Consider the following 25,648-nt stretch of genomic DNA (forward strand, 5'->3'; position numbering starts at 1 on the left):
ATCGGTGCAAAAGATAAGGCTGAAGCATTTGCTACAATCTTCAGCCAGAAGTGTCGAGTGGATGATCCATCTTAGCCTCCTCCAGAGGTCTCCAGCATCACAGATGCCAGTCTTCAGCCAATTCAATTCACTCCATGTGATATCAAGAAACAGCTGAAGGCACTGGATACTGCAAAGGCTATGGGCCCTGACAATATTCCGGCAATAGTACTGACAACTTGTGCTCCAGAATTAGCTGTGCCCCTAGCCAAACTGTTCCAGCCCAGCTACAACACTGGCATCTACTAGACTGTGTGGAAGTTTGCCCAGATATGTCTTGTCCACAAATACGGGACAAATCCAACCAGGAAAATAAACGCCCATCAGTTTACTCTTGATCATCGGCAAAGTGATGGAAGGGGACATCAACAGTTCTATCAAGCAGCACTTGCTTAGCAATAAGCTGATCACTGATGCCCAGTTTGGGTTCTCCCAGGGCCACTCAACTCCTGACCTCATTATAGCCTTAGTCCAAACGTGGACAAAAGAGCTGAACTCCAGAGGTGAGGCGAGAGTCACTGCCCTTGACATCATGACAGTGTTTGACCGAGTGTGACATCAAGAAATCCTACCAAAACAGGGGTCAATGGGAATCACGGGGGAAACCTCTCCACGAGTTGGAACCATACCAAAGGAAGATGATTGTAGTTGTTGGATATCAATTATCTCAGCTCCAGGACATCACTGCAGGAGTTCCTCAGGGTAGTGTCCTCGGCCCAACCATTTTAAGCTGCTTCATCAATGCCCTTCCTTCCATCATAAGGTCAGAAGTGGGGATGTTCGCTGATGATTGCACAATGTTCAGCAGTATTCACAACTCCTCAGATACTGAAGCAGTCCACGTCCAAATGCAGCTAAGCCAGGACAACACTCAAGCTTAGAATGGTAGGTGACAAGTACCAGTTCCAGGCAATGACCATCTCCAACAAGAGAGAATCTGACCATCGCCCCTTGACATTCAATGGCATTACCATCACTGAATCCCCCACTATCAACATCCTGGGGGTTACCATTGACCAGGAACTGAGCTGGACCAGCCACATAAATACTGTGGCTATAAGAGCAGGTCAGAGGCTGGGAATTTTGCAGAGAGTAACTCACCTCCTGACTCCCCAAATCCTGTCCACCATCTACAAGGCACAATTCAGGAGTATGATGGAATACTCTCCAATTGCCTGGATGAGTGCAGCTCCCACAACACTCAAGAAGCTTCACACCATCCAGGACAAAGCAGCCCCGCTTGATTGGCACCCCATCCACAAACATTCACTCCCTCCACCACCGACACACAGTAGCAGCAATGTGTACCATCTACAAGATGCACTGCAGAAACTCACCAAGCCTCCTTCGAAAGCACCTTCCAAACCCACAACCTCTACCATATAGAAGGACAGGGGCAGCAGATAGATGGGAACACCACCACCTGGAAGTTCCCCTCCAAGACACACACGGTACTAACTTGGAAATATATCGCCGTTCCTTCACTGTCGCTGGGTCCAAATCCTGGAACTCCCTCCCTAACTGCACTGTGGGTGTACCTACACCACATGGACTGCAGCAGTTCAAGAAGGCAGCTCACCACCACATTCTCAAGGGCAATTAGGGATGGGCAATAAATGCTGGCCCAGCCAGTGATGTCCACATCCCATGAATGAATTTTAAAAATGTAAAGGGCTTGGAGTGGGAGTGTTAGTGCGGATCATCACTGTGTGGGTTGGGTGTTTTACATCAATCTATGTTGTTTGTCTGTAAACCTCACAGGAACACTTTTCCTTAACGGGTACTTCAAGGAGTTCTGTTTCAGGCTTGTGAATCTCTTTCATAGCTTATTACTCTGCCCTGCCCCACTCCAATCACTGGGACTTGGAGTTGTACAATTCTGACCTGCTGTACGCTACACTATAGTTATGTAATGCTCTGCATGCTTCTCACACCGAGGGCTGTGGCAAAATGTAGTGAATGTCTTGTTGGTTTAGTGTCACTGTGAACAGCGTCATGTTGTGGTCCAGGATGTTACCATACTGCCATCTATCAGTATTGACAATGTGACGCTGGAGGTTGTTGATAGGTTCACATTTTGAGGCTCCCCAATCAGAAAAATCTGACACTAGATTACAGAATCACTGAATACTGAAATCAACACACATCGCAAAAGCTGCAGCTGTTATGTCCAAGCTGAGCAAGAGAGTGTGGAACAACAGAACCTGACCGAGAACACCAAACTGCGAGGCTACCGATCCTGTATCCTCAGCGCAATCTTCACTGGGGTGAGACCTGGGCAACATACGCTGCTCAGGAGAACAGACTGAACAGTTTCCACCTTCACTGTCTCAGGCGTATCCTTGGCATCTCCTGGCAGGACAAGGACGCCAACTTGGAGATCCCGGAGTGTGCTCATTCTACTGGCAAACACTCACCGCTAAACCAACCGTCTGCAGTGGCTCAGCCACCTTCATCAGATGGAAAACAGCCATCCACCCAGAGACTTTCTGTACAGGGAACTGACCACCGGACCACAACTTCCTGGGCATCCAAACCTCCGCTGCAAGGGCAAGTGAGATTTGAAGGTAGCGGACATCGACACTGACAGGGAGACAGTCAATGACAATCGTGACTCAGGGAATCGTGCACCTTCTCAGCCCTTCCTCTTCCTCTGCAGCGAATACCACAGAGACTGTCAGAGTGAGGCTCCCGAGTCACACCAGCCAACGCCTAATACAGAGTTACCACCACAGCACAAACCATTGTCTTACCAGATAGGAGGCTGCCGCTGTGAGAGGCATCTTAGTCATTGACAATAGTGTTATGGAAATGCTTTCTGCTTTTTGCCTGAGTTAGGGGTGGGCGACAGATGCTGGCTTTGTCAGCAACACCTGTGAATGAATTTCGAAAAAAATAAACAGCTGCGGTTTTTAAGTGATGGGGACTGAAGTGTCACAGGATAAATGAGCAAGAAGACAAGACTGAGCTGGAGAGTACGGACGGGATAGCTCGAGAGAGAAGTGGTGCTCAGAGGAGGTTAATTTGTGAACAGGGATGTGCTCAGTTGGTCAAATGGTCTTTTCCATCCTCCTCACAATTCTTTGTTTTTACCTCCAGTAGGATAGGAAAATGTCCCTCATTCACAGCTGCACACTTACTGACTGACTCTCACACTCCTCAATGATCATGTTTAATAATCTGTCCCATTTTGTGCCTCTTTGCATTTTATTTCATAAAAATAAGCACAGATTGAACGAGGTTGTGCTGAGTGTTAGTGGTTACACACTGGCTGCCTTGACCCTGTTTCTGTGCACTGCAGCCTGTTGATGGATCCAACCGATGCGGTGTCAGTATCGAGGGTGCAGCAAAATATACACGATACATGGTACACATTATACTTTTAACTCCTTTCAGATCCTGCAACATCATCCCCATTAATTGGTTAATTCCCCCCAGTCTCTGCACTTTCAGTTCCCATTGGCCCACGCGGAGGTTTATCTGACCGGCCGCAGCAGAGTGGGAGACGACATTGAGAGAAGTAGAAAATTTTGTTTGAGGCTCAAAAATATTCTACACCCACCAACACTCAGCTCAGAGACTGGGGAATTTTCACCGTGGCTCTCAGTGGGATGCATCACACCTCTGGGTCAAAAACTCATGGATCCAAATCCAACTCAAGAGACTCAGCACAAAAACCAAGGCTGACATTCCAAGTGGTACTGAGGGAGTGCCGCACTATCAGAGGGTCAGTACTGAGGGAGTGCTGCACTGTCAGAGGGTCAGTACTGAGGGAGTGCCGCACTATCAGAGGGCCAGTACTGAGGGAGTGCTGCACTGTCAGAGGGTCAGTACTGAGGGAGTGCTGCACTGTCAGAGGGTCAGTACTGAGAGAGTGCTGCACTGTCAGAGGGTCAGTACTGAGGGAGTGCTGCACTGTCAGAGGGTCAGTACTGAGGGAGTGCTGCACTGTCAGAGGGTTAGTACTGAGGGAGTGCTGCACTGTCAGAGGGTCAGTACTGAGGGAGTGCTGCACTGTCAGAGGGTCAGTACTGAGGGAGTGCTGCACTGTCAGAGGGTCAGTACTGAGGGAGTGCTGCACTGTCAGAGGGTCAGTACTGAGGGAGTGCTGCACTGTCAGAGGGTCAGTACTGAGGGGGTGCTGCACTGTCGGAGGGTCAGTACTGAGGGAGTGCTGCACTGTCAGAGGGTCAGTACTGAGGGAGTGCTGCACTGTCAGAGGGTCAGTACTGAGGGGGCGCTGCACTGTCGGAGGGTCAGTACTGAGGGAGTGCTGCACTGTCAGAGGGTCAGTACTGAGGGAGTGCTGCACTGTCAGAGGGTCAGTACTGAGGGAGTGCTGCACTGTCAGAGGGTCAGTGCTGAGGGATTGCTGCACTGTTGGAGGGTCAGTACTGAGGGAGTGCTGCACTGTCAGAGGGTCAGTACTGAGGGAGTGCTGCACTGTCAGAGGGTCAGTACTGAGGGAGTGCTGCACTGTCAGAGGGTCAGTACTGAGGGAGTGCTGCACTGTCAGAGGGTCAGTGCTGAGGGATTGCTGCACTGTTGGAGGGTCAGTACTGAGGGAGTGCTGCACTGTCAGAGGGTCAGTACTGAGGGAGTGCTGCACTGTCAGAGGGTCAGTGCTGAGGGATTGCTGCACTGTTGGAGGGTCAGTACTGAGGGAGTGCTGCACTGTTGGAGGGTCAGTACTGAGGGAGTGCTGCACTGTCAGAGGGTCAGTACTGAGGGAGTGCTGCACTGTCAGAGGGTCAGTACTGAGGGAGTGCTGCACTGTCAGAGGGTCAGTACTGAGGGAGTGCTGCACTGTCAGAGGGTCAGTACTGAGGGAGTGCTGCACTGTCAGAGGGTCAGTACTGAGGGGGTGCTGCACTGTCGGAGGGTCAGTACTGAGGGAGTGCTGCACTGTCAGAGGGTCAGTACTGAGGGAGTGCTGCACTGTCAGAGGGTCAGTACTGAGGGGGCGCTGCACTGTCGGAGGGTCAGTACTGAGGGAGTGCTGCACTGTCAGAGGGTCAGTACTGAGGGAGTGCTGCACTGTCAGAGGGTCAGTACTGAGGGAGTGCTGCACTGTCAGAGGGTCAGTGCTGAGGGATTGCTGCACTGTTGGAGGGTCAGTACTGAGGGAGTGCTGCACTGTCAGAGGGTCAGTACTGAGGGAGTGCTGCACTGTCAGAGGGTCAGTACTGAGGGAGTGCTGCACTGTCAGAGGGTCAGTACTGAGGGAGTGCTGCACTGTCAGAGGGTCAGTGCTGAGGGATTGCTGCACTGTTGGAGGGTCAGTACTGAGGGAGTGCTGCACTGTCAGAGGGTCAGTACTGAGGGATTGCTGCACTGTCAGAGGGTCAGTGCTGAGGGATTGCTGCACTGTTGGAGGGTCAGTACTGAGGGAGTGCTGCACTGTTGGAGGGTCAGTACTGAGGGAGTGCTGCACTGTCGGAGGGTCAGTACTGATGAAATACTGCACTGTTGGAGGTGCAGTTTTGCGGTGTTAGATGTTAAGCTGATGTCCTGTCTGCTCTTTTGGGTTGTTGCCAATGCCCTGTTTTGAAGAAGGGCAGGGTAATTCTCCCCGGTGTACTAGCCAATATTTACCCCTCAACCATCATCACTAGAACAGATTATCTGGTGACTGTCTTATTGTTGTTTGTGGGAGCTCAACCTGTGTAAATATTGGCTGCTGTGTTTCCTATATTACAACAGAGACTACACTTCAGAAAGTACTTCATTTGCTGTAAAGCACTGTGGGTCATCCTGAGGTGGTGAAAGTTCGTTCTTTCTGGTAGCCACAGTCTTGTTTGATTAAAGGTTTCTGAGCCAAGACAAAAATGCCCAGGGATGTCACCCCACTGCACACAGGGAGAAGATAAACGTTTAAATCGTATTTTGTTTAGGTTGAAGCTTGCCTTCAGCAAGGGCCAAGCTCTCACCAGGACTGGGGTCTGTGAACTATTCCCCAAAACACTCCTGTAGCGCCAGGAAATGAAATCCCATTTCACACTGAACTGTTAAACTGCTACACGGACACGTACTTCCCAGTGCAGTACACCTTCACATCACTCGCTCAGCTTCTCACCCCAGCTCATTCGGCAGACTGATGTCCCGGATTTTATTTTGTAAATTTGTAAAATTACCTCTCTCCCCTTCCTGAAGATACTGACACCGCTCACAGGTTGTTTTTAGCTGCTCAGTGAGTTATGATGATCTGGAACGCGCTGTCTGAAAGGGCGGTGGAAGCCAATTCAATAGTAACTTTCGAAAAGGAATTGGATAATGACGGGGAAAACGTTGCAGGGTCATGGGGAAAGAGCAAGGCGCTGGGGTTAATTGGATAGCTCTACCAAACAGCCAGTACAGGTACGATGGGCTGAATGGCCTCCTTCTGTTTTGCAAGGCTTTGATGAGATTACAGCTGCAGCTCTGAAAGGGTTTGCAATGAGGGTTCATTAGATTGATTCCTGAAATGACAGGAGTGTCCTATTGATGAGTGATTGAGTAGAAAGAACCAATAAAGTCGGGAGTTTGAGAGGCGATCTCATTGAAAAGTTTTAAAAATTCTTCCAGTTTGACAGGGCAGAAGCTGAGAGGCTGCTTCCCCTGACTGGTCAAGTCTAAAACTAAGGGGGGGGCAGGGGGCACAGTCTCAGGATAAGGGGCCAATCATTTAGGATTGAGATGGGGAGAAATTTCTTCACTCAAAACATTGTGGATGTTTTGAATTCTCTACCCCAGAGAAGCTGTGGATCCTCCGCCTCTGAGTAGATTCAAGCCCTGGGATCAATAGATTTGTGGCTACCAAGGGATTCAAGGAATATGGGGAATAGTGCAGGAAGGTGAAATTGAGGTAGATGATCAACTGGAATCTTATTGAACAGAAAATAGGCTTGAGGGGCTGAATGGCCTCTTCCTGATCCCAATGCTTATGTCCTACGTAAGGTTCCACGGTCACCTCTGTCCTGACCTTTCTGTTGAGCCTGCACTTACCGGCATGTCTCGAGCAGGTGATCCACAGCCTCCACCACTCCCGGTCCTCTCCCAAGCTGGGCTGAAGCGGTTGGTGCTTTTAAATGAAGCTGTTATGGTTTCCTGAGTCATACTGCGCGGAAAGCTGTAAGCACCGGTACCCTTGGCACAGTAAACATCAGTGTTCTCGCTCCTGCTGCTGCTTCTATAGGTCCCAGGCTGGGGATCGGTATCACTCCGGCTCAGGGTGGGACTCTTCACTGAGTTTAACTGGTACGTGTCTGCCATGCGGAGGCTCAGCAGGTCTCGGTTCAAGTCTGTCTGGCTGATGGACTTCCTGTGGCTCAGAGACAACCCGGGAGAGGAGTAGGCTGAGTGGCCAGTCCCTGTGCTGTACCCATAGCTGCTACAGTACCCTCCACTCAGTCCACTGGGAAAGGCCCTCAGAGGAACGCGGCTCAAACTCTCACTGCGTCTGCTCAGCACCTCAGGACGAGGGAGTTGACGGCCTCGATCGGGGTCCAGGGTGTACTTACTCACTGACCGGCTGGAGCTGGCATGGGGGATGTAGCTGCTGCTGTACCCCGACTTATAAAGCAGCTTGTCCTTGTCTGTGTAAGCGGAGCCCAGGCTGTGGGTGTAGCTGGGGTACGAGGAGCCATAATGTGGGCTGGTGAGGGCGCTGGAATAATTCCCAATTCGCTTCGTGGTAGATGAGGAGGAAACTCGGGACATGTTAACCTCGGCCTCACACAGCAGGCCACGCCTGGCATTTACTGAGGACAAAAGAAATACATGTTAGAATTTTAATTTACAGTTATGCTCAGCCCCACCCCTACCCCCATCACTAGTTCCTCTCATAAGAACATAGAACATAAGAACTAGGAGCAGGAGTGGGCAATTCAGCCCCTCGAGCCTGCCCCACCATTCATTACGATCATGGCTGATCTCATTTAGGCCTCGACTCCAATTTCCCGCCCTCTCCCCATAACCTTTCAACCCGTTACTAATTAAAAATCTGTCTATCTCCTCCTTAAATTTATTCAGCGTCCCGGCATCCACTGCACTCTGAGGTAGTGAATTCCACAGATTCACAACCCTTTGAGAAAAGTAATTCCTCCTCATCTCTGATTTAAATCTACCGCCCCTTAGCCTAAAACTATGGCCTCTCGTTCTAGAATGCCCCACAAGGGGAAGCATCTGCTCCACGTCTACTTTGTCTATCCCCTTTAACATCTTATATACCTCAATTAGATCTCCTCTCATCCTTCTAAACTCTAGCGAGTATAGACCTAAACTGCTCAATCCCTCCTCATAAGACAAGCCTCTGGAATCAATCTAGTGAACCTCCTCTGAACAGCCTCCAGTGCAACTACATCCTTCCTCAAGTAAGGAGACCAAAACTGTGCACAGTATTCCAGGTGCGGTCTCACCAATGCTTTGTACAGTTGCAACAACACTTCCCTATTTTTATACTCTATTCCTTTGGCAATAAATGCCAAAATTCCATTTGCCTTCCTTATGACCTGCTGTACCTGCATACTAGCTTTCAGCGATTCATGCACGAGGACACCCAGATCCCTCTGCACTGAAGCTTTCTGAAGTTTCTCTCCATTTAAATAATAAGTCACCTTTTTATTTTTCCGACCAAAATGGATAACCTCACACTTATCCACGTTAAACTCCAACTGCCAAACTTTGGCCCATTCAGCTGACCTGTCCATATCCATTTGTAAATTACTTATTTCTCTCCTGTGGACACTGAGCCTTCCTAGGGTACAGTTCCTCAGGCAATGTCTATCCTCCCATATCCAGACTGGAACCAAACCCTAACCCTGTCCTGCTCCGCAGGGCTTAGCATTCACTAACCAGCCTGTAACGAGTCATGGCACATTCTGAAGCATGTGGGAGGTACTGGGTTGTATGTTTTCCTGTGATCTTTCACCGGGTTTCGTTTCCCTGGTCACTATCTGATGTCATGTTCTAATTGTTGTAGCTGTTCTTTTGAAGAAAAAATTGTAATTGTTCACGTTCCAAACCCATATCACCAGGCGGACAGAGCATCAGACTGACCCCCTCTGACCACCATTTCAACTTTTCACCCAACTAACCTGACTGCGATTTACAAACATAACATTAAAAACCTGTGCAATGGGACTTAAATCCCACTTGCAGGTTGAAGCCTTTGTTAATTCTGGGCTACTAACACAAACTCTGTTCCCAATCTACCGATTTCACTCTTCTCCCTGGCTGCTGTCTCAGGCTGAACCAGGCCATTTGGTGACCTCACTGACCCTCAGATGAGCTTCTGGAGTGAAGGACATCTCTGGAAGATCACCTGTCTCAGTTGCTGTCGCTGAAACTTCTGGCTGGCCTGCTATCTTCAGAAAGACTTGCATTTCTATAAGCTCCTTTCTCAGGACCTCCCAAAGAGATTTACAGCCAATAAAGTATTTTGATGAATGCCACTTGTGTAATGTAGGAAACACGGCAGCCAATTTGTGCATGGAGAGATCACACAAATGGCAATGGGACAATGGCTGGATAATCTGATTTAATGATGAGGGTTGTGGCATGAAAATTGGCCAGGACACCAATGCTCTTCTTCAAAGTAGTGGTCGTGGGATCTTTTATACCCACCTGAGGGGATGGTTTCAGACTTGATCTGAAAGACAGCACCTCAGACAGTGCAGCGCTCCCTCAGTACTGACCCTTCAACAAAGCAGCACTCCCTCAGTACTAACCCTCCAACAGTGCAGCACTCCCTCAGTACTTATCATCCAACAGTGCAGCGTTCCCTCAGTACTTATCATCCAACAGTGCAGCGTTCCCTCAGTACTGACCCTCTGACAGAGCAGCAGTCCCTCAGTACTGACCCTCCAACAGTGCGGCACTCCCTCAGTACTTATCATCCAACAGTGCAGCGTTCCCTCAGTACTGACCCTCTGACAGTGCAGCTCTCCCTCAGTACTGACCCTCTGACAGTGCAGCACTCCCTCAGTACTGACCCTTCAACAAAGCAGCACTCCCTCAGTACTAACCCTCCAACAGTGCGGCACTCCCTCAGTACTTATCATCCAACAGTGCAGCGTTCCCTCAGTACTGACCCTCTGACAGTGCAGCGCTCCCTCAGTAATGACCCTCTCACAGTGCGGCACTCCCTCAGTACTGACCCTCTGACAGAGCAGCACTCCCTCAGTACTGACCCTCCGACAGTGCAGCACTCCCTCAGTACTGACCCTCTGACAGTGCGGCACTCCCTCAGTACTGACCCTCTGACAGTGCAGCACTCCCTCAGTACTGACCCTCTGACAGAGCAGCGCTCCCTCAGTACTGACCCTCTGACAGTGCAGCACTCCCTCAGTACTGACCCTCTGACAGTGCGGCACTCCCTCAGCACTGACCCTCCGACAGTGCAGCACTCCCTCAGTACTGACCCTCTGACAGTGCAGCACTCCCTCAGTACTGACCCTCTGACAGTGCAGCACTCCCTCAGTACTGACCCTCTGACAGTGCAGCACTCCCTCAGTACTGACACTCTGACAGTGCAGCACTCCCTCAGTACTGACCCTGTGACAGTGCGGCACTCCCTCAGTACTGACCCTCTGACAGTGCAGCACTCCCTCAGTACTGACCCTCCGACAGTGCAGCACTCCCTCAGTACTGACCCTCTGACAGTGCAGCACTCCCTCAGTACTGACCCTCTGACAGTGCAGCACTCCCTCAGTACTGACCCTCTGACAGTGCAGCACTCCCTCAGTACTGACCCTCCGACAGTGCAGCACTCCCTCAGTACTGACCCTCCGACAGTGCAGCACTCCCTCAGTACTGACCCTCTGACAGTGCAGCACTCCCTCAGTACTGACCCTCTGACAGTGCAGCACTCCCTCAGTACTGACCCTCTGACAGTGCAGCACTCCCTCAGTACTGACACTCTGACAGTGCAGCACTCCCTCAGTACTGACCCTGTGACAGTGCGGCACTCCCTCAGTACTGACCCTCTGACAGTGCAGCACTCCCTCAGTACTGACCCTCCGACAGTGCAGCACTCCCTCAGTACTGACCCTCTGACAGTGCAGCACTCCCTCAGTACTGACCCTCTGACAGTGCAGCACTCCCTCAGTCATGCACTAGGATTATGAACCTGGATTATGTGCTCTAGCCTCTGGAGTAGATTCGGCATTTAATTGGTGACAGTCGTATTAATAGAGGACAGGAGGCAGGGAGAGAAAAAAGCATTTTTCACTTGGACAGTGTTTATGCTTCATGAAGCAGGACAGGGCAGACAGGTCTGTTCAGACAGTGAGAATTTGTGGATACGGAGAATGGCTGGAGATTACAGAGTGTGTTTCAAAATGCTTATAATGGATATAGTTATATATAATGGGCATGTTTATAGTCTGAGCTCTGGAGGCATTCGATGCTGACAACTCCCTCAGCCCCAGGAGGCTGGAGAATCTCAGGCAGAGTCTGCCCCCCTGTGTTGGATTATTGCACTAACACTGTCACCACAAGCATCCAGTTTCTGCATCATGTCCACATAACATTGCCTCACAACCAGGCACACTGTACATTCACTGCCTTCTCTACCATCAGCATCAGCCCTCGCTCAATGGCACTGTACGAGAGAGGGCAGTAGGCTGAAGGAGGGAGGAGATCCACTAACTTTCAAAATACTGCTGGGGAGACAAGGTTTAGGGAGAGCTGTGAGCTTAGTCTTCCTCAGTCTCCGAACACCAAGCATCGAAACACCTTACAACACAATAGGTACCGTGCGTCACTGTAATTTCCTCCAGACATTCTGTCTACATCCAGCCCACACTGTGAGAGGAAAGTTTCTCCTGTGTTGTCCCTAGACTAAAATGTGGGAGGTAAACAGCACAAAACTGCCCCCCAGCACTTCAACCACCAGCTACTGTAGAAAATGGGGGGTGGCGGAATATTGAAATGGTGCAGTCAGGTGGTTTGAGTCCCGGTTGAGACAGGGTAGAGGGAGCTTTACTCTGTATCTAACCCCGTGCTGTACCTGTCCTGGGAGTGTTTGATGGGGACAGTGTAGAGGGAGCTTTACTCTGTATCTAACCCGTGCTGTACCTGTCCTGGGAGTGTTTGATGGGAACAGTGTAGAGGGAGCTTTACTCTGTGTCTAACCCCGTGCTGTACCTGTCCTGGGAGTGTTTGATGGGGACAGTGTAGAGGGAGCTTTACTCTGTATCTAACCCCGTGCTGTACCTGTCCTGGGAGTGTTTGATGGGGACAGTGTAGAGGGAGATTTACTCTGTATCTAACCCCGTGCTGTACCTGTCCTGGGAGTGTTTGATGGGGACAGTGTAGAGGGAGATTTACTCTGTATCTAACCCCGTGCTGTACCTGTCCTGGGAGTGTTTGATGGGGACGGTGTAGAGGGAGCTTTACTCTGTATCTAACCCCGTGCTGTACGTGTCCCGGGAGTGTTTGATGGGGATAGTGTAGAGGGAGATTTACTCTGTATCTAACCCCGTGCTGTACCTGTCCTGGGAGTGTTTGATGGGGACGGTGTAGAGGGAGCTTTACTCTGTATCTCACCCCGTGCTGTACCTGTCCTGGGAGTGTTTGTCACAAATATACAAACATATGAATTAGGAGCAGGAGGAGACCACTCGGCCCCTCGAGCCTGCTCCGCCATTCAATAAGATCATGGCTGACCTGATTGTAACCTCAACGCCACATTCCTGCCAACCCCCGATAACCTTTCACCCCCTTGTTAATCAAGAATCTATCCATCTCTGCCAAAAAAATATTCAAAGACTCTGCTTCCACCGCCTTTTCAGGAAGAGAGTTCTAAAAAGTCACGACCCTCTGAGAGAAAAAGATTTAAGCCAGTGATGAGAAGAAATGAGCGACCCTTTATTTTTAAACAGTAACCCCCTAGTTCTAGATTCTCCCACAAGGAAACATCCTCTCTACATCCACCCTGTCAAAACCCCTCAGGATCTGAAAGGTTTCAATCAAATCTTCTCTTACTCTTCTAAACTCCAGTGGATACAAGCCTAACCTGTCCAGCCTTTCCTCATAAGACAACCCACCCATTCCAGGTATTAGTCTGCTAAACCTTCTCTGAACTGCTTCTAATGCATTTACATCCTTCCTTAAATAAGGAGACCAATACTGTACACAATACTCCAGATGTGGTCTCACCAGTGCCCTGTACAACTGAAGCATAACCTCCCTACTTTTGTATTCAATTCCCCTCACAATAAATGATAACATTCTATTAGCTTTCCTAATTACTTGCTGTATCTGCATACTAACCTTTTGTGATTCATGCACTAGGACATCCAGATCCCTCTGCATCTCAGGAATCTGCAATCTCTCACCATTTAGATAATAAGCTTTTTCATTCTTCCTGCCAAAACGGACAATTTCACATTTCCCACATTATACTCCATTCGCCAGGTCTTTTTCCACTCACCGAACCTATGTCCCTTTGTAGCCTCCTTATGTCCTCTTCACAATTTACTTTCCTACCTATCTTTGTGTCGCCAGCAAATTTCATCCAAGTCATTTATATAAATTGTAAAAAGTTGAGGTCCCAGTACTAATCTCTGTGGCACACCACTCGCCACATCCTGCCAACCAGAAAAAGACCCATTTATACCAACTCTCTGCTTCCTGGTAACCAGCCAATCTTCTATCCAAGCCAATATATTTCCCCCTACACCATGAGCTTTTATTTTATACAAAAACCTTTGATGTGGCACCTTATCAAAGGCCTTCTGGAAATCTAAGTACAGTACATCCACCAGTTCCCATTTAGGTTACTCCTTTAAAGAACTCCAATAATTTGCTTAAACATGATTTCCCTTTCACAAAACCATGTTGACTCTGCCTGATTGCCTTGAATTTTTCTAAGTTTCCTGCTATAACATCTTTAATAATACTTTTATTAATAATAACACGTTTATAAGGAGGCAATGGTGTAGTGGAATTGTTTCTGGACCCAGGGTAATGTTCTGGAGACCCGGGTTCGAATCCCACCACGCCAGATGGTGCAATTCAATTTCAATAAAAATCTGGAATTAAAAGTCTAATGATGACCATGGAACCATTGTCGATTGTTGTAAAAACCCATCTGGTTCACTAATGTCCTTTAGGGAAGGAAATCTGCCGTCCTTACCTGGTCTGGGCCACATGTGACTCCAGACACACAGCAATGTGGTTGACTCTTACACAACCTCTGAAATGGCCTAGCAAAACACCCAGTTGTATCAAACCATTACAAAGTCACAAAAAAGGAGTGAAACCGGACGGACCACCCGGCATCGACCTAGGCACCGGAAATGACAACGGCAAACTCAGCCCTGTCGACCCTGCAAAGTCATTCTTACTAACATCTGGGGGCATGTGCCAAAATTGGGAGAGCTGTCTCACAGACTAGTCAAGCAACAGCCTGACATAGTCATCCTCACAGAATCATACCTTACAGATAATGTCCCAGACTCCACCATCACCATCCCTGGGTATGTCCTGTCCCACTGGCAGGACAGGCCCAGCAGAGGTGGCGGCACAGTGGTATACAGTCGGGAGGGAGTTGCCCTGGGAGTCCTCAACATCGACTCTGGACCCCATGAAGTCTCATGGAATCAGGTCAAACATGGGCAAGGAAACCTCCTGCTGATTACCACGTACCGCCCACCCTCAGCTGATGAATCAGTGCTCCTCCATGTTGAACACCACTTGGAGGAGGCACTGAGGGTGACAAGGGCACAGAATGTACTCTGGGTGGGAGACTTCAATGTCCATCACCAAGAGTGGCTCGGTAGCACCACTACTGACCGAGCTGGCTGAGTCCTAAAGGACATAGCTGCTAGACTGGGTCTGCGGCAGGTGGTGAGAGAATAAACAAGAGGGAAAAACATACTTGACCTCATCCTCACCAACCTGCCTGCTGCAGATGCATCTGTCCATGACAGTATCGGTAGGAGTGACCACCACACAGTCGTTGTGGAGATGAAGTCCCACCTTCACATCGTGTTGTGTGGCATTACCACCGTGCTAAATGGGATAGATTTCAAACAGATCTAGCAACTCAAGACTGGGCATCCATGAGGCACTGTGGGCCATCAGCAGCAGCAGAATTATATACAACCACAATCTGTAACCTCATGGCCCGGCATATCCCCAACTCTACCATTACCACCAAGCCAGGGAATCAACCCTGGTTTAATGAAGAGTGCAGGAGGGTATGCCAGGAGCAGCACCAGACATACCTAAAAATGAGGTGTCAACCTGGTGAAGCTATAACACAGGACTACTTGCGTGCCAAACAGCATAAGCAACAAGTGATAGACAGAGCTAAGCGATCTCACAACCAATGGATCAGATCTAAGCCCTGCAGTCCTGCCACATCCAGTCGTGAATGGTGGTGGACAATTAAACAACTCACTGGAGGAGGAGGCTCCACAAATATCCCCATCCTCGATGATGGAGGAGCCCAGCACATCAGTGCAAAAGATAAGGCTGAAGCATTTACTACAATCTTCAGCCAGAAGTACCCTGGAGGTCCCCAGCATCACAGATGCCAGTCTCCTGCCAATTTGATTCACTCCACGTGATATCAAGAAACGGCTGAAGGCACTGGATACTGCAAAGGCTATGGATCCTGACAATATTCTAGCAATATGGACTTGTGCTCCATAACTTGCCACACCCCTAGTCAAGCTGTTCCAGTACAGCTACAACACTGGCATCTACCCAGCTATATGGAAAATTGCCCAGGTATGTCCTGTACACAAAAAGCAGGACAAATCCAACCCGGCCAATTACTGCCCCATCAGTCTACTCTCGATCACCAGTAAAGTAATGGAAGAGGTCATCAACAGTGCTATCAAGCGGCACTTGCTTAGCAATAACCTGCTCACTGATGCCCAGTTTGGGTTCCGCCAGGGCCACTCAGCTCCTGATCTCATTACAGCCTTGGTTCAAACATGGACAAAAGAGCTGAACTCCCGAGGTGAGGTGAGAGTGACTGCCCTTGACATCAAGATAGCATTTGACTGAGTGTGACAGCAAGGAGCCCTAGCAAAACTGGAGTTAATGGGAATCAGGGGGAAAACTCTCCGCTGGTTGGATCCATACCTAGCCCAAAGGAAAATAGTTATGGTTGTTGGAGGGTCAGTCATCTCAATTCCAGGATATCACTGCAGGAGTTCCTCAGGGTTGTGTCCTCAGTCCAACCATCTTCAACTGCTTCATCAATGACCTTCCATAAGGTCAGAAGTGGGGATGTTCACTGATGATTGCACAATGTTCAGCACCATTCGCGACTCCTCAGATACTGAAGCAGTCCATGTCCAAATGCAGCAAGACCTGGACAATATCCAGGCTTAGGCTGATAAGCGACAAGTAACATTTGCATCGCACAAGTGTCAGGCAATGACCATCTCCAACAAGAGATAATCTAACCATTTCCCCTTGACATTCAATGGCTTTACCATCAATCCCCCCCCTCTATCAACAACCTGGGGGTTACCATTGACCTGAAACTGAACTGGACTAGCCATGTAAATACTGTAGCTACAAGAGCAGGTCAGAGGTTAGGAAACATGCGATGAATAACTCACCTCCTGACTCCCCAAAGCTTGTCCACCATCTACAAGGCACAAGTCAGGAGTGTGATGGAATACTCTCCACTTGTCTGGATGAGTGCAGCTCCAACAACACTCAAGAAGCTGGACACCATCCAGGACAAAGCAGCCCCGTTTGATTGGCACCCCATCCACAAACATTCACTCCCTCCACCACCGACACACAGTGGCAGCAGTGCGTACCATCTACAAGATGCACTGCAGGAACTCACCAAGGCTCCTTCAACAGCACCTTCCAAACCCACGACCACTACCACATAGAAGGACAAGGGCAGCAGATAGATGGGAACACCACCACCTGGAAGTTCCCTCTATAGTGAAGACCAATGCAAAATATCTGTTCAGTTCATCTGCCATCTCCTTATTTTCCATTATGAATTCCCTAGGCTCATTTTCTAGAGGTTCGACACTCACTTTGTTAACTGTTTTCTTCTTTAAACATCTATAGAAACTCTCTCAGTCTATCTTTATTTTTCTAGCTACCTTTCTCCCGTACTCTAATTTTTCCCTCCTTATTAATCTTTTGTCATTCTTTGCTATTCTTTATATTCTTACCAATGTTCTGACCTGTCACCCAATTATGGAGACAGTGTAGAGGGAGATTTACTCTGTATCTAACCCCGTGCTGTATCTGTCCTGGGAGTGTTTGATGGGGACAGTGTAGAGTGAGCTTTACTCTGTATCTAACCCCGTGCTGTACCTGTCCTGGGAGTGTTTGATGGGGACGGTGTAGAGGGAGCTTTACTCTGTATCTAACCCCGTGCTGTACCTGTCCATGGAGTGTTTGATGGGGACGGTGTAGAGGGAGCTTTACTCTGTATCTAACACCGTGCTGTACCTGTCCTGGGAGTGTTTGATGGGGACAGTGTAGAGGGAGCTTTACTCTGTATCTAACCCCGTGTTGTACCTGTCCTGGGAGTGTTTGATGGGGACAGTGCAGAGGGAGCTTTACTCTGTATCTAACTCCGTGCTGTACCTGTCCTGGGAGTGTTTGATGGGGACAGTGTAGAGGGAGCTTTACTCTGTATCTAACCCCGTGCTGTACCTGTCCTGGGAGTGTTTGATGGGGACAGTGCAGAGGGAGCTTTACTCTGTATCTAACTCCGTGCTGTACCTGTCCTGGGAGTGTTTGATGGGGACAGTGTAGAGGGAGCTTTACTCTGTATCTAACCCCGTGCTGTACCTGTCCTGGGAGTGTTTGATGGAGACAGTGCAGAGGGAGCTTTACTCTGTATCTAACCCCGTGCTGTACCTGTCCTGGGAGTGTTTGATGGGGACAGTGTAGAGGGAGCTTTACTCTGTATCTAACCCCATGCTGTACCTGTCCTGGGAGTGTTTGATGGGGACAGTGTAGAGGGAGCTTTACTCTGTATCTAAGCCCGTGCTGTACCTGTCCTGGGAATGTTTGATGGGGACAGTGTAGAGGGAGCTTTACTCTGTATCTAACCCCATGCTGTACCTGCCCTGGGAGCGTTTGATGGGGACAGTGTAGAGGGAGCTTTACTCTGTATCTAACCCCGTGCTGTAGCTGTCCTGGGAGTGTTTGATGGGGATGGTGTAGAGGGAGCTTCACTCTGTATCTAACCCCATGCTGTACCTGCCCTGGGAGCGTTTGATGGGGACAGTGTAGAGGGAGCTTTACTCTGTATCTAACCCCGTGCTGTACCTGTCCTGGGAGTGTTTGATGGGGACAGTGTAGAGGGAGCTTTACTCTGTATCTAACCCCGTGCTGTAGCTGTCCTGGGAGTGTTTGATGGGGATGGTGTAGAGGGAGCTTCACTCTGTATCTAACCCCATGCTGTACCTGCCCTGGGAGCGTTTGATGGGGACAGTGTAGAGGGAGCTTTACTCTGTATCTAACCCCGTGCTGTACCTGTCCTGGGAGTGTTTGATGGGGACAGTGTAGAGGGAGCTTTACTCTGTATCTAACCCCGTGCTGAACCTGCCCTGGGAGCGTTTGATGGGGATAATGTAGAGGGAGCTTTACTCTGTATCTACCCCCGTGCTGTCCCTGCCCTGGGAGTGTTTGATGGGGACAGTGTAGAGGGAGCTTTACTCTGTATCTAACCCCGTGCTGTACCTGTCCTGGGAGTGTTTGATGGGGACAGTGTAGAGGGAGCTTTACTCTGTATCTAACCCCGTGCTGAACCTGCCCTGGGAGCGTTTGATGGGGATAATGTAGAGGGAGCTTTACTCTGTATCTACCCCCGTGCTGTACCTGTCCTGGGAGTGTTTCAGTCCTGAACACTGACATCTTCATGATGAACACAAATATAATTACACAGTGCTGTCCAGGAACCTGATCCTCTGACACTAACACAGAAATCTGCAGATAAATGGGACTGATCACTCAGTCCACATAAACAGAGCTGAGGGCAGAGAAAGAATAACAAATAGAACAAAAGACAACAAAAAATAACCTACTTCCATTTCTCACTATTCTTGTCTCGATTTCAGGCCACTTGCTTGTTATTCCCCACATAACTGAGCAGCTTCCTTTCCTCACTATGGTGACTGTTTTGATTAGAGTTATCCCAGACTACACTGCGAAATAACCCAGTAGAAAGAGCTGGCAGAAAGAAAGAGGGCAGGTCATGTTTACAGGCAAGCCTAGGCTTGTTCCTAACAGTGAACCGACATTCCACACAAACACACAAATCAACACACATATACACACAAAACACACACACACACATACACACAAAACACACATACACATATACACACAAAACACACACACACATATACACACAAAACACGCACACACATACACACAAAACACGCACACACATATACACACAAAACACGCGCACACACACACGCACACACACAAAACATGCACACACACACACAAAACATGCACACACACACACACACAAAACACACACACACACACAAAACACGCACACACACACAAAACACGCACACACACACACACACACAAAACACGCACACACATATACACACAAAACACACACACACATATACACACAAAACACGCACACACACATACACACAAAACACGCACACACATATACACACAAAACACGCACACACATACACACAAAACACGCACACACATATACACACAAAACACACACACACATACACACAAAACACACACACACATACACACAAAACACGCACACACATATACACACAAAACACGCACACACACATACACACAAAACACGCATACACACATACACACAAAACACGCACACACACATACACACAAAGCACGCACACACATATACACACAAAACACGCACACACATATACACACAAAACACGCACACACACATACACACAAAACACGCACACACATATACACACAAAACACGCACACACATATACACACAAAACACGCACACACACATACACACAAAACACGCACACACATATACACACAAAACACGCACACACATATACACACAAAACACGCATACACATACACACAAAACACGCACACACATATACACACAAAACACGCACACACATATACACACAAAACACGCACACACACATACACACAAAACACGCAAACACATATACACACAAAACACGTACACACATATACACACAAAGCGACACACATATACACACAAAACACGCACACACATATACACACAAAACACACACACACATACACACAAAATACGCAAACACATATATACACAAAACACGCACACACATATACACACAAAACACGCACACACATATACACACAAAACACGCACACACATGGCGACGGGTGCGTATGTGCGAGCACATGTCGCCGTGCGTTCACGTGTTGCCGGATGTGTGCACACAGGGTGACGCACACACGCACGTCATGAATATGTCACGCACACAGGGCATCACGGACTCAGACACACACACAAACACAGGGCGACGCACACACGGCGACTCACACACACACAGATACAGCCACACACACAGAGACACAGGCGCACAGACACACCTGGCTCACTGACGCACACACACACACACACACACACACACAAACTCTCCTTGCCTGCTCACAATCACAGACACACAGAACACATAGAAGTCATAGAATGTTTTTTGGGATAGTTTCTTAGAACCATGCGTTCTGGCACCAACCAGAGAGCAGGCTTTATTAGACCAGGTATTGGGCAACGAGATAGGATTAAATAATGACCTCATAGTGAAGGCGCCCCCTAAGTAGTAACGATCTTAATATGATTGAGTTTTACATTCAGTGTGAGGGAGAGAGGAGTAGTTCCAAGAATAGCATTTTAAACTTAAATAAGTGCTTTTATGAGGGCAGAGAACCAGAGCGAGCTAAAGTGAACTGGCAAAATAGATTAAGGAATAGATTAATAGAGATGCAGTGGCAGACATTTAAGGGGATATTTCAAAATAAACAGAATAGATACATTCCAACGAGAAAGAAAAATTCCAAGGGGAAGGCCCACCATCCATGGTTAATTAAAACAATTAAACTTAATATCAAACTTAAAGAAAAAGCATATAATTGTGCAAAAATGGGTGGCAGGTCAGAAGATTGGACAGAATATAAAAAACAGCAAAGAATGACCAACAGATTGACAAGGAAGTAAAAATTAGAGTACGAGAGAAGGATGACTAGAAATATAAAGACAGATAGTAAGAGTTTCTATAGATATTTTAAAAAGAAAACAGTTAACAAAGTGAGCATTGGTCCTATAGAAAGTGAGTCTGGGGAATTAGTAATGGAAAATAAGGAGATGGCAGATGAATGGAACAGGTATTTTGCATTGCTCTTCACTATAGGAAATACAAGTAACATCCCAGAAATAGCTGTAAATCAGGAAATGGAGGGGAGGGAGGAACTCGAGAAAATTACAATCACCGGGGAAGTGGTACTGAGAAAATTATTGGGGCTGTGGGCTGACAAATCCCCGGGTTCTGATCAACTTCATCTGAGGGTCTTAAAAGAAGTGGCTGGTGAGATAGTTGATGTATTGGTTTTAATTTTCCAAAATCCCCTAGATTCAGGGAAGGTTCCATTAGATTGGAAAATAGCAAATGTAACTCCTTTATTCAAAATGAGAGGGAGACAGAAAATAGGAAACTACAGGCCAGTTACCCTAACATCTGTCATAGGGAAAATGTTAGAAACTATTATTAAGAATGTTAAAGCAGAGCACTTAGCAATTCAGGATAATCAGGCAGTGTCAACATGATTTTGTGAAAGGGAAATCATGTTTAACCAATTTATTGGAGTTCTTTGAAGGACCCGTGTGCTGTGGATAAAGGGGAACCAGTGGATGTACTGTACATAGATTTCCAGAAGGCATTTGAGAAGGTGCCACATCAAAGGTTATTGCAGAAAATAAAAGCTCATGGTGTAGGGGGTAACATATTGGCATGGATAGAAGATTGGCTAGCAAACAGGAAGTAGACAGTTGGCATAAATGGGTCTCCATAAATCTGGTTGGCAGGGTGTAACAAGTGGTGTGTCACAGGGGTCAGTTCTGGGACTTCAACGTTTTACAATTTATATAAATAACTTGGATGAAGGCACCGAAGGTAAGGTTGCTAAATTTGCTGATGGCACAAAGATAGGTAGGAAAATAAATTGAGAAGAGAATATAAGGAGGTGACAAAGAGACATAGAGAGGCAAAGTGAGTGGGCAAAGATTTGGCAAATCGAGTATAATGTGGGCAAATGTGAAATTGCCCATTTTTGGTAGGAGGACAAAAAAGATCATCTAAATGGAGAGAGATTGCAGAGCTCCGAGATTCAGAGGGATCTGGGTGTCCTAGTGCATGAATCACAAAAGGCTAAAATGCAGTTACAGCAAGTAATTAAGAAGGTTAATAGAATGTTATTGTTTATTGTGAGGGGAATGGAATACAAAAGTAGGGAGATTATGCATCAGTTACACAGGGCACTGGTGAGGCTACATCTGGTATAGTGTGTACAGTATTAGTTTCCTTACTTAAAGAAGGATGTAAATGAGTTGGAAGCAGTTCAGAGAAGGTTTGCTACACTAATACCTGGATTGGGCGAGTTGCCTTATGAGGAACATTTGGACAGGCTAGACTTATATCCGCTGGAGTTTAGAAGAGGCAATTTGATAGAAACATAGAAGATCCTGAGGAGTCTTGGCAGGGTCGATGTGGAGAGGATGTTTTCTCTTGTGGGAGAATCTAGTACGAGGGGTCATTGTTTAAAAATAAGGGGTCGCCCATTTAGGACACAGATGAGGAGAATTTTTTTCTCCAAGAGGGTGTGTCTTTAGAACTCTATTCCTCAAAGGGCAATGGAAGGAGAGTCTTTGAATATTTTTAAATTGGAATTAGATAAATTCTTGAGTAACAAGGGGGTGAAAGGTTATCAGGGGTAGCCAGGAATGTGGGGTTGAGGTTACAATCAGGTCAGCTATGATCTTATTGAATGGCGGAGCAGGCTCGAGGGGCCGAGTGGCCTCCTCTTATTCCAAATTCGTGTGTGTGTGTCAACGAGAGGATATATATGTGTGTGTGTGTGTGTGAGCAAACCAGGAGAGAATGTGTGTGTGAGAGTGTGAGTGAGCCAGGAGAGGGTGTGTGTGCCATCCCTTGGTACCCGAGGGTATTAACAGCACAAAGGAAGGGGCCGGGATCACCGGGTACAAAGTAGGTTCCCTCCTTTCCCTGAAGGTTGTGAATGTACCAGCAATTACCCAGCAACCTCACACTTACTTTACCTGGTGGCAATCACTAATTTCCAAATTTACTGAATAAACAACTGGCTCATGGTGGAACTTGAAGTCTAGTTCCTTAGCTTTTGAGTTCAGTGAGAGTCAGCACCTTCAGGAGAGGAGGGGGACCTGTACCCCAGTGAGAGTCAGCACCTTCAGGAGAGGAGGGGACCTGTACCCCAGTGAGAGTCAGCACCTTCAGGAGAGGAGGAGGACCCTGTACCCCAGTGAGAGTCAGCACCTTCAGGAGAGGAGGGGGACCTGTACCCCAGTGAGAGTCAGCACCTTCAGGAGAGGAGGGGGACCTGTACCCCAGTGAGAGTCAGCACCTTCAGGAGAGGAGGGGACCTGTACCCCAGTGAGAGTCAGCACCTTCAGGAGAGGAGGAGGACCCTGTACCCCAGTGAGAGTCAGCACCTTCAGGAGAGGAGGGGGACCTGTACCCCAATGAGAGTCAGCACCTTCAGGAGAGGAGGGGGACCTGTACCCCAGTGAGAGTCAGCACCTTCAGGAGATGAGGGGACCCCTACCCCAGTGAGAGTCAGCACCTTCAGGAGAGGAGGGGGACCCTGTATCCCAGTGAGAGTCAGCACCTTCAGGAGAGGAGGGGGACCCTGTACCCCAGTGAGAGTCAGCACCTTCAGGAGAGGAGGGAGACCTGTGCCCCAGTGAGAGTCAGCACCTTCAGGAGAGGAGGGGGACCTGTTCCCCAGTGAGAGTCAGCACCTTCAGGAGAGGAGGGGGACCCTGTACCCCAGTGAGAGTCAGCACCTTCAGGAGAGGAGGGGGACCCTGTACCCCAGTGAGAGTCAGCACCTTCAGGAGAGGAGGGGGACCCGTACCCCAGTGAGAGTCAGCACCTTCAGGAGAGGAGGGGGACCTGTACCCCAGTGAGAGTCAGCACCTTCAGGAGAGGAGGGGGACCTGTACCCCAGTGAGAGTCAGCACCTTCGGGAGAGGAGGGGACCCTGTACCCCAGTGAGAGTCAGCACCTTCAGGAGAGGAGGGGGACCTGTACCCCAGTGAGAGTCAGCACCTTCAGGAGAGAAGGGGGACCTGTACCCCAGTGAGAGTCAGCACCTTCAGGAGAGGAGGGGGACCCTGTACCCCAGTGAGAGTCAGCACCTTCGGGAGAGGAGGGGACCCTGTACCCCAGTGAGAGTCAGCACCTTCAGGAGAGGAGGGGGACCTGTACCCCAGTGAGAGTCAGCACCTTCAGGAGAGGAGGGGGACCCTGTACCCCAGTGAGAGTCAGTGTCTTTCATTGAGCAGGGTAAAAAAATAAATCCAACATTTCAGTAAGACATTAAACTGAGGCTACATTAGCCCTTTCAGATCCCATGGCCCTTATAATCAAAGTTCCCTCACCCTTGTCACTCACCCAACAACATTAAACACAGATTATCTGGATATTCACATCATTGCTCTTCCGGAATCTTGCTGTGCTCGTTGTGTTTCCTCTGTTACAATAGTTATAACTGGTCTTCCAAAACACATCATTGGCTGTAAAGCGCTTTTTAACATTCTGAAGTCATGAAAGGCACAACAGAATCGAAAGTCAAATAATTCCAGCTGCAGTCCTTCTCATTTTAACTTTAAAACATCTTTCATTTAGATGACTTTTTTAACTAAGTGATCACAGCACAGGAACATTATTAAACAAAATTCAACAGGGAGCCAGAGAGGAGAATATTAAGCCAAGATGCCCTGGGTTTTAAGGAGCGTGTTAAAGGTGGGAAGTAATGTCGAGGGCTGAGGAGCGAATGCCAGAGTTAAGCTAGAACCTCTGATAGAGACAAGTAAAGCTGAGTAGCAGAGAAAGAGGGAGACAGTGGAGCAAATACACTGACAACTTAAGAAGCAGAACAGGTACAAGATTTGAGGAGAGCAGCCCGATGCTGTCAAAGACTGTGAAAGGTGGAGAAAGGCTGATACCTGAAAACAAGGCCCAGGCAGCTGAAGGCATTGCTGCCAATGACTGAGCAATTCAAATTATTGATGCTTATGAGGCAGGAGTTAGAGGGTTTTCTCGCAGGCGGAGGTTAGAAAGATAGGGAGGAGCGAGGCCATAGAACGATTGGAAAACAAAAGATGAGAATTTTAACATTTATGGGAATTAGCTTGTGTTTTAGGAGCCATCTGAGCAGCTTTAGCAATCCCATGACAACCTAAAGTAGGTCAGCAATGGCACCGGCCATCTCCCTATCACCAGTGAAACTGGATCCTGGCTGCCCTGTTTCGATGGAATGATATTCAGCACCATCAAAAAACAGCTGCAAGTAAGTGGAGCCCAGGATATCGGAGCAAGCAATGGGAACGTAAAAT

At 48.3% G+C, this 25,648-nt stretch overlaps 1 protein-coding gene and 1 long non-coding RNA gene across 2 annotated transcripts in view; one reads left to right on the plus strand and one right to left on the minus strand.

The window, feature by feature from the left end:
- usp2a (ubiquitin specific peptidase 2a) overlaps positions 1-7,773 on the minus strand; it is a 75,644-nt gene extending 67,871 nt beyond the window's left edge. The window contains exon 1 of the mRNA XM_078533489.1: positions 7,024-7,773. Within this exon, the coding sequence (XP_078389615.1) occupies positions 7,024-7,737 (714 nt within the window). The 5' untranslated portion in view covers positions 7,738-7,773. The remainder of the gene's footprint in view (positions 1-7,023) is intronic.
- Positions 1-25,648, plus strand: part of LOC144671623 (uncharacterized) — a 1,108,978-nt gene that overhangs the window by 530,457 nt on the left and 552,873 nt on the right. The gene's annotated exons all lie outside the window — the stretch shown is intronic.

This window comes from Cetorhinus maximus, chromosome 2, assembly GCF_964194155.1.
Source record: "Cetorhinus maximus chromosome 2, sCetMax3.hap1.1, whole genome shotgun sequence".
In the NCBI taxonomy this organism is placed as follows: Eukaryota; Metazoa; Chordata; class Chondrichthyes; order Lamniformes; family Cetorhinidae; genus Cetorhinus; species Cetorhinus maximus.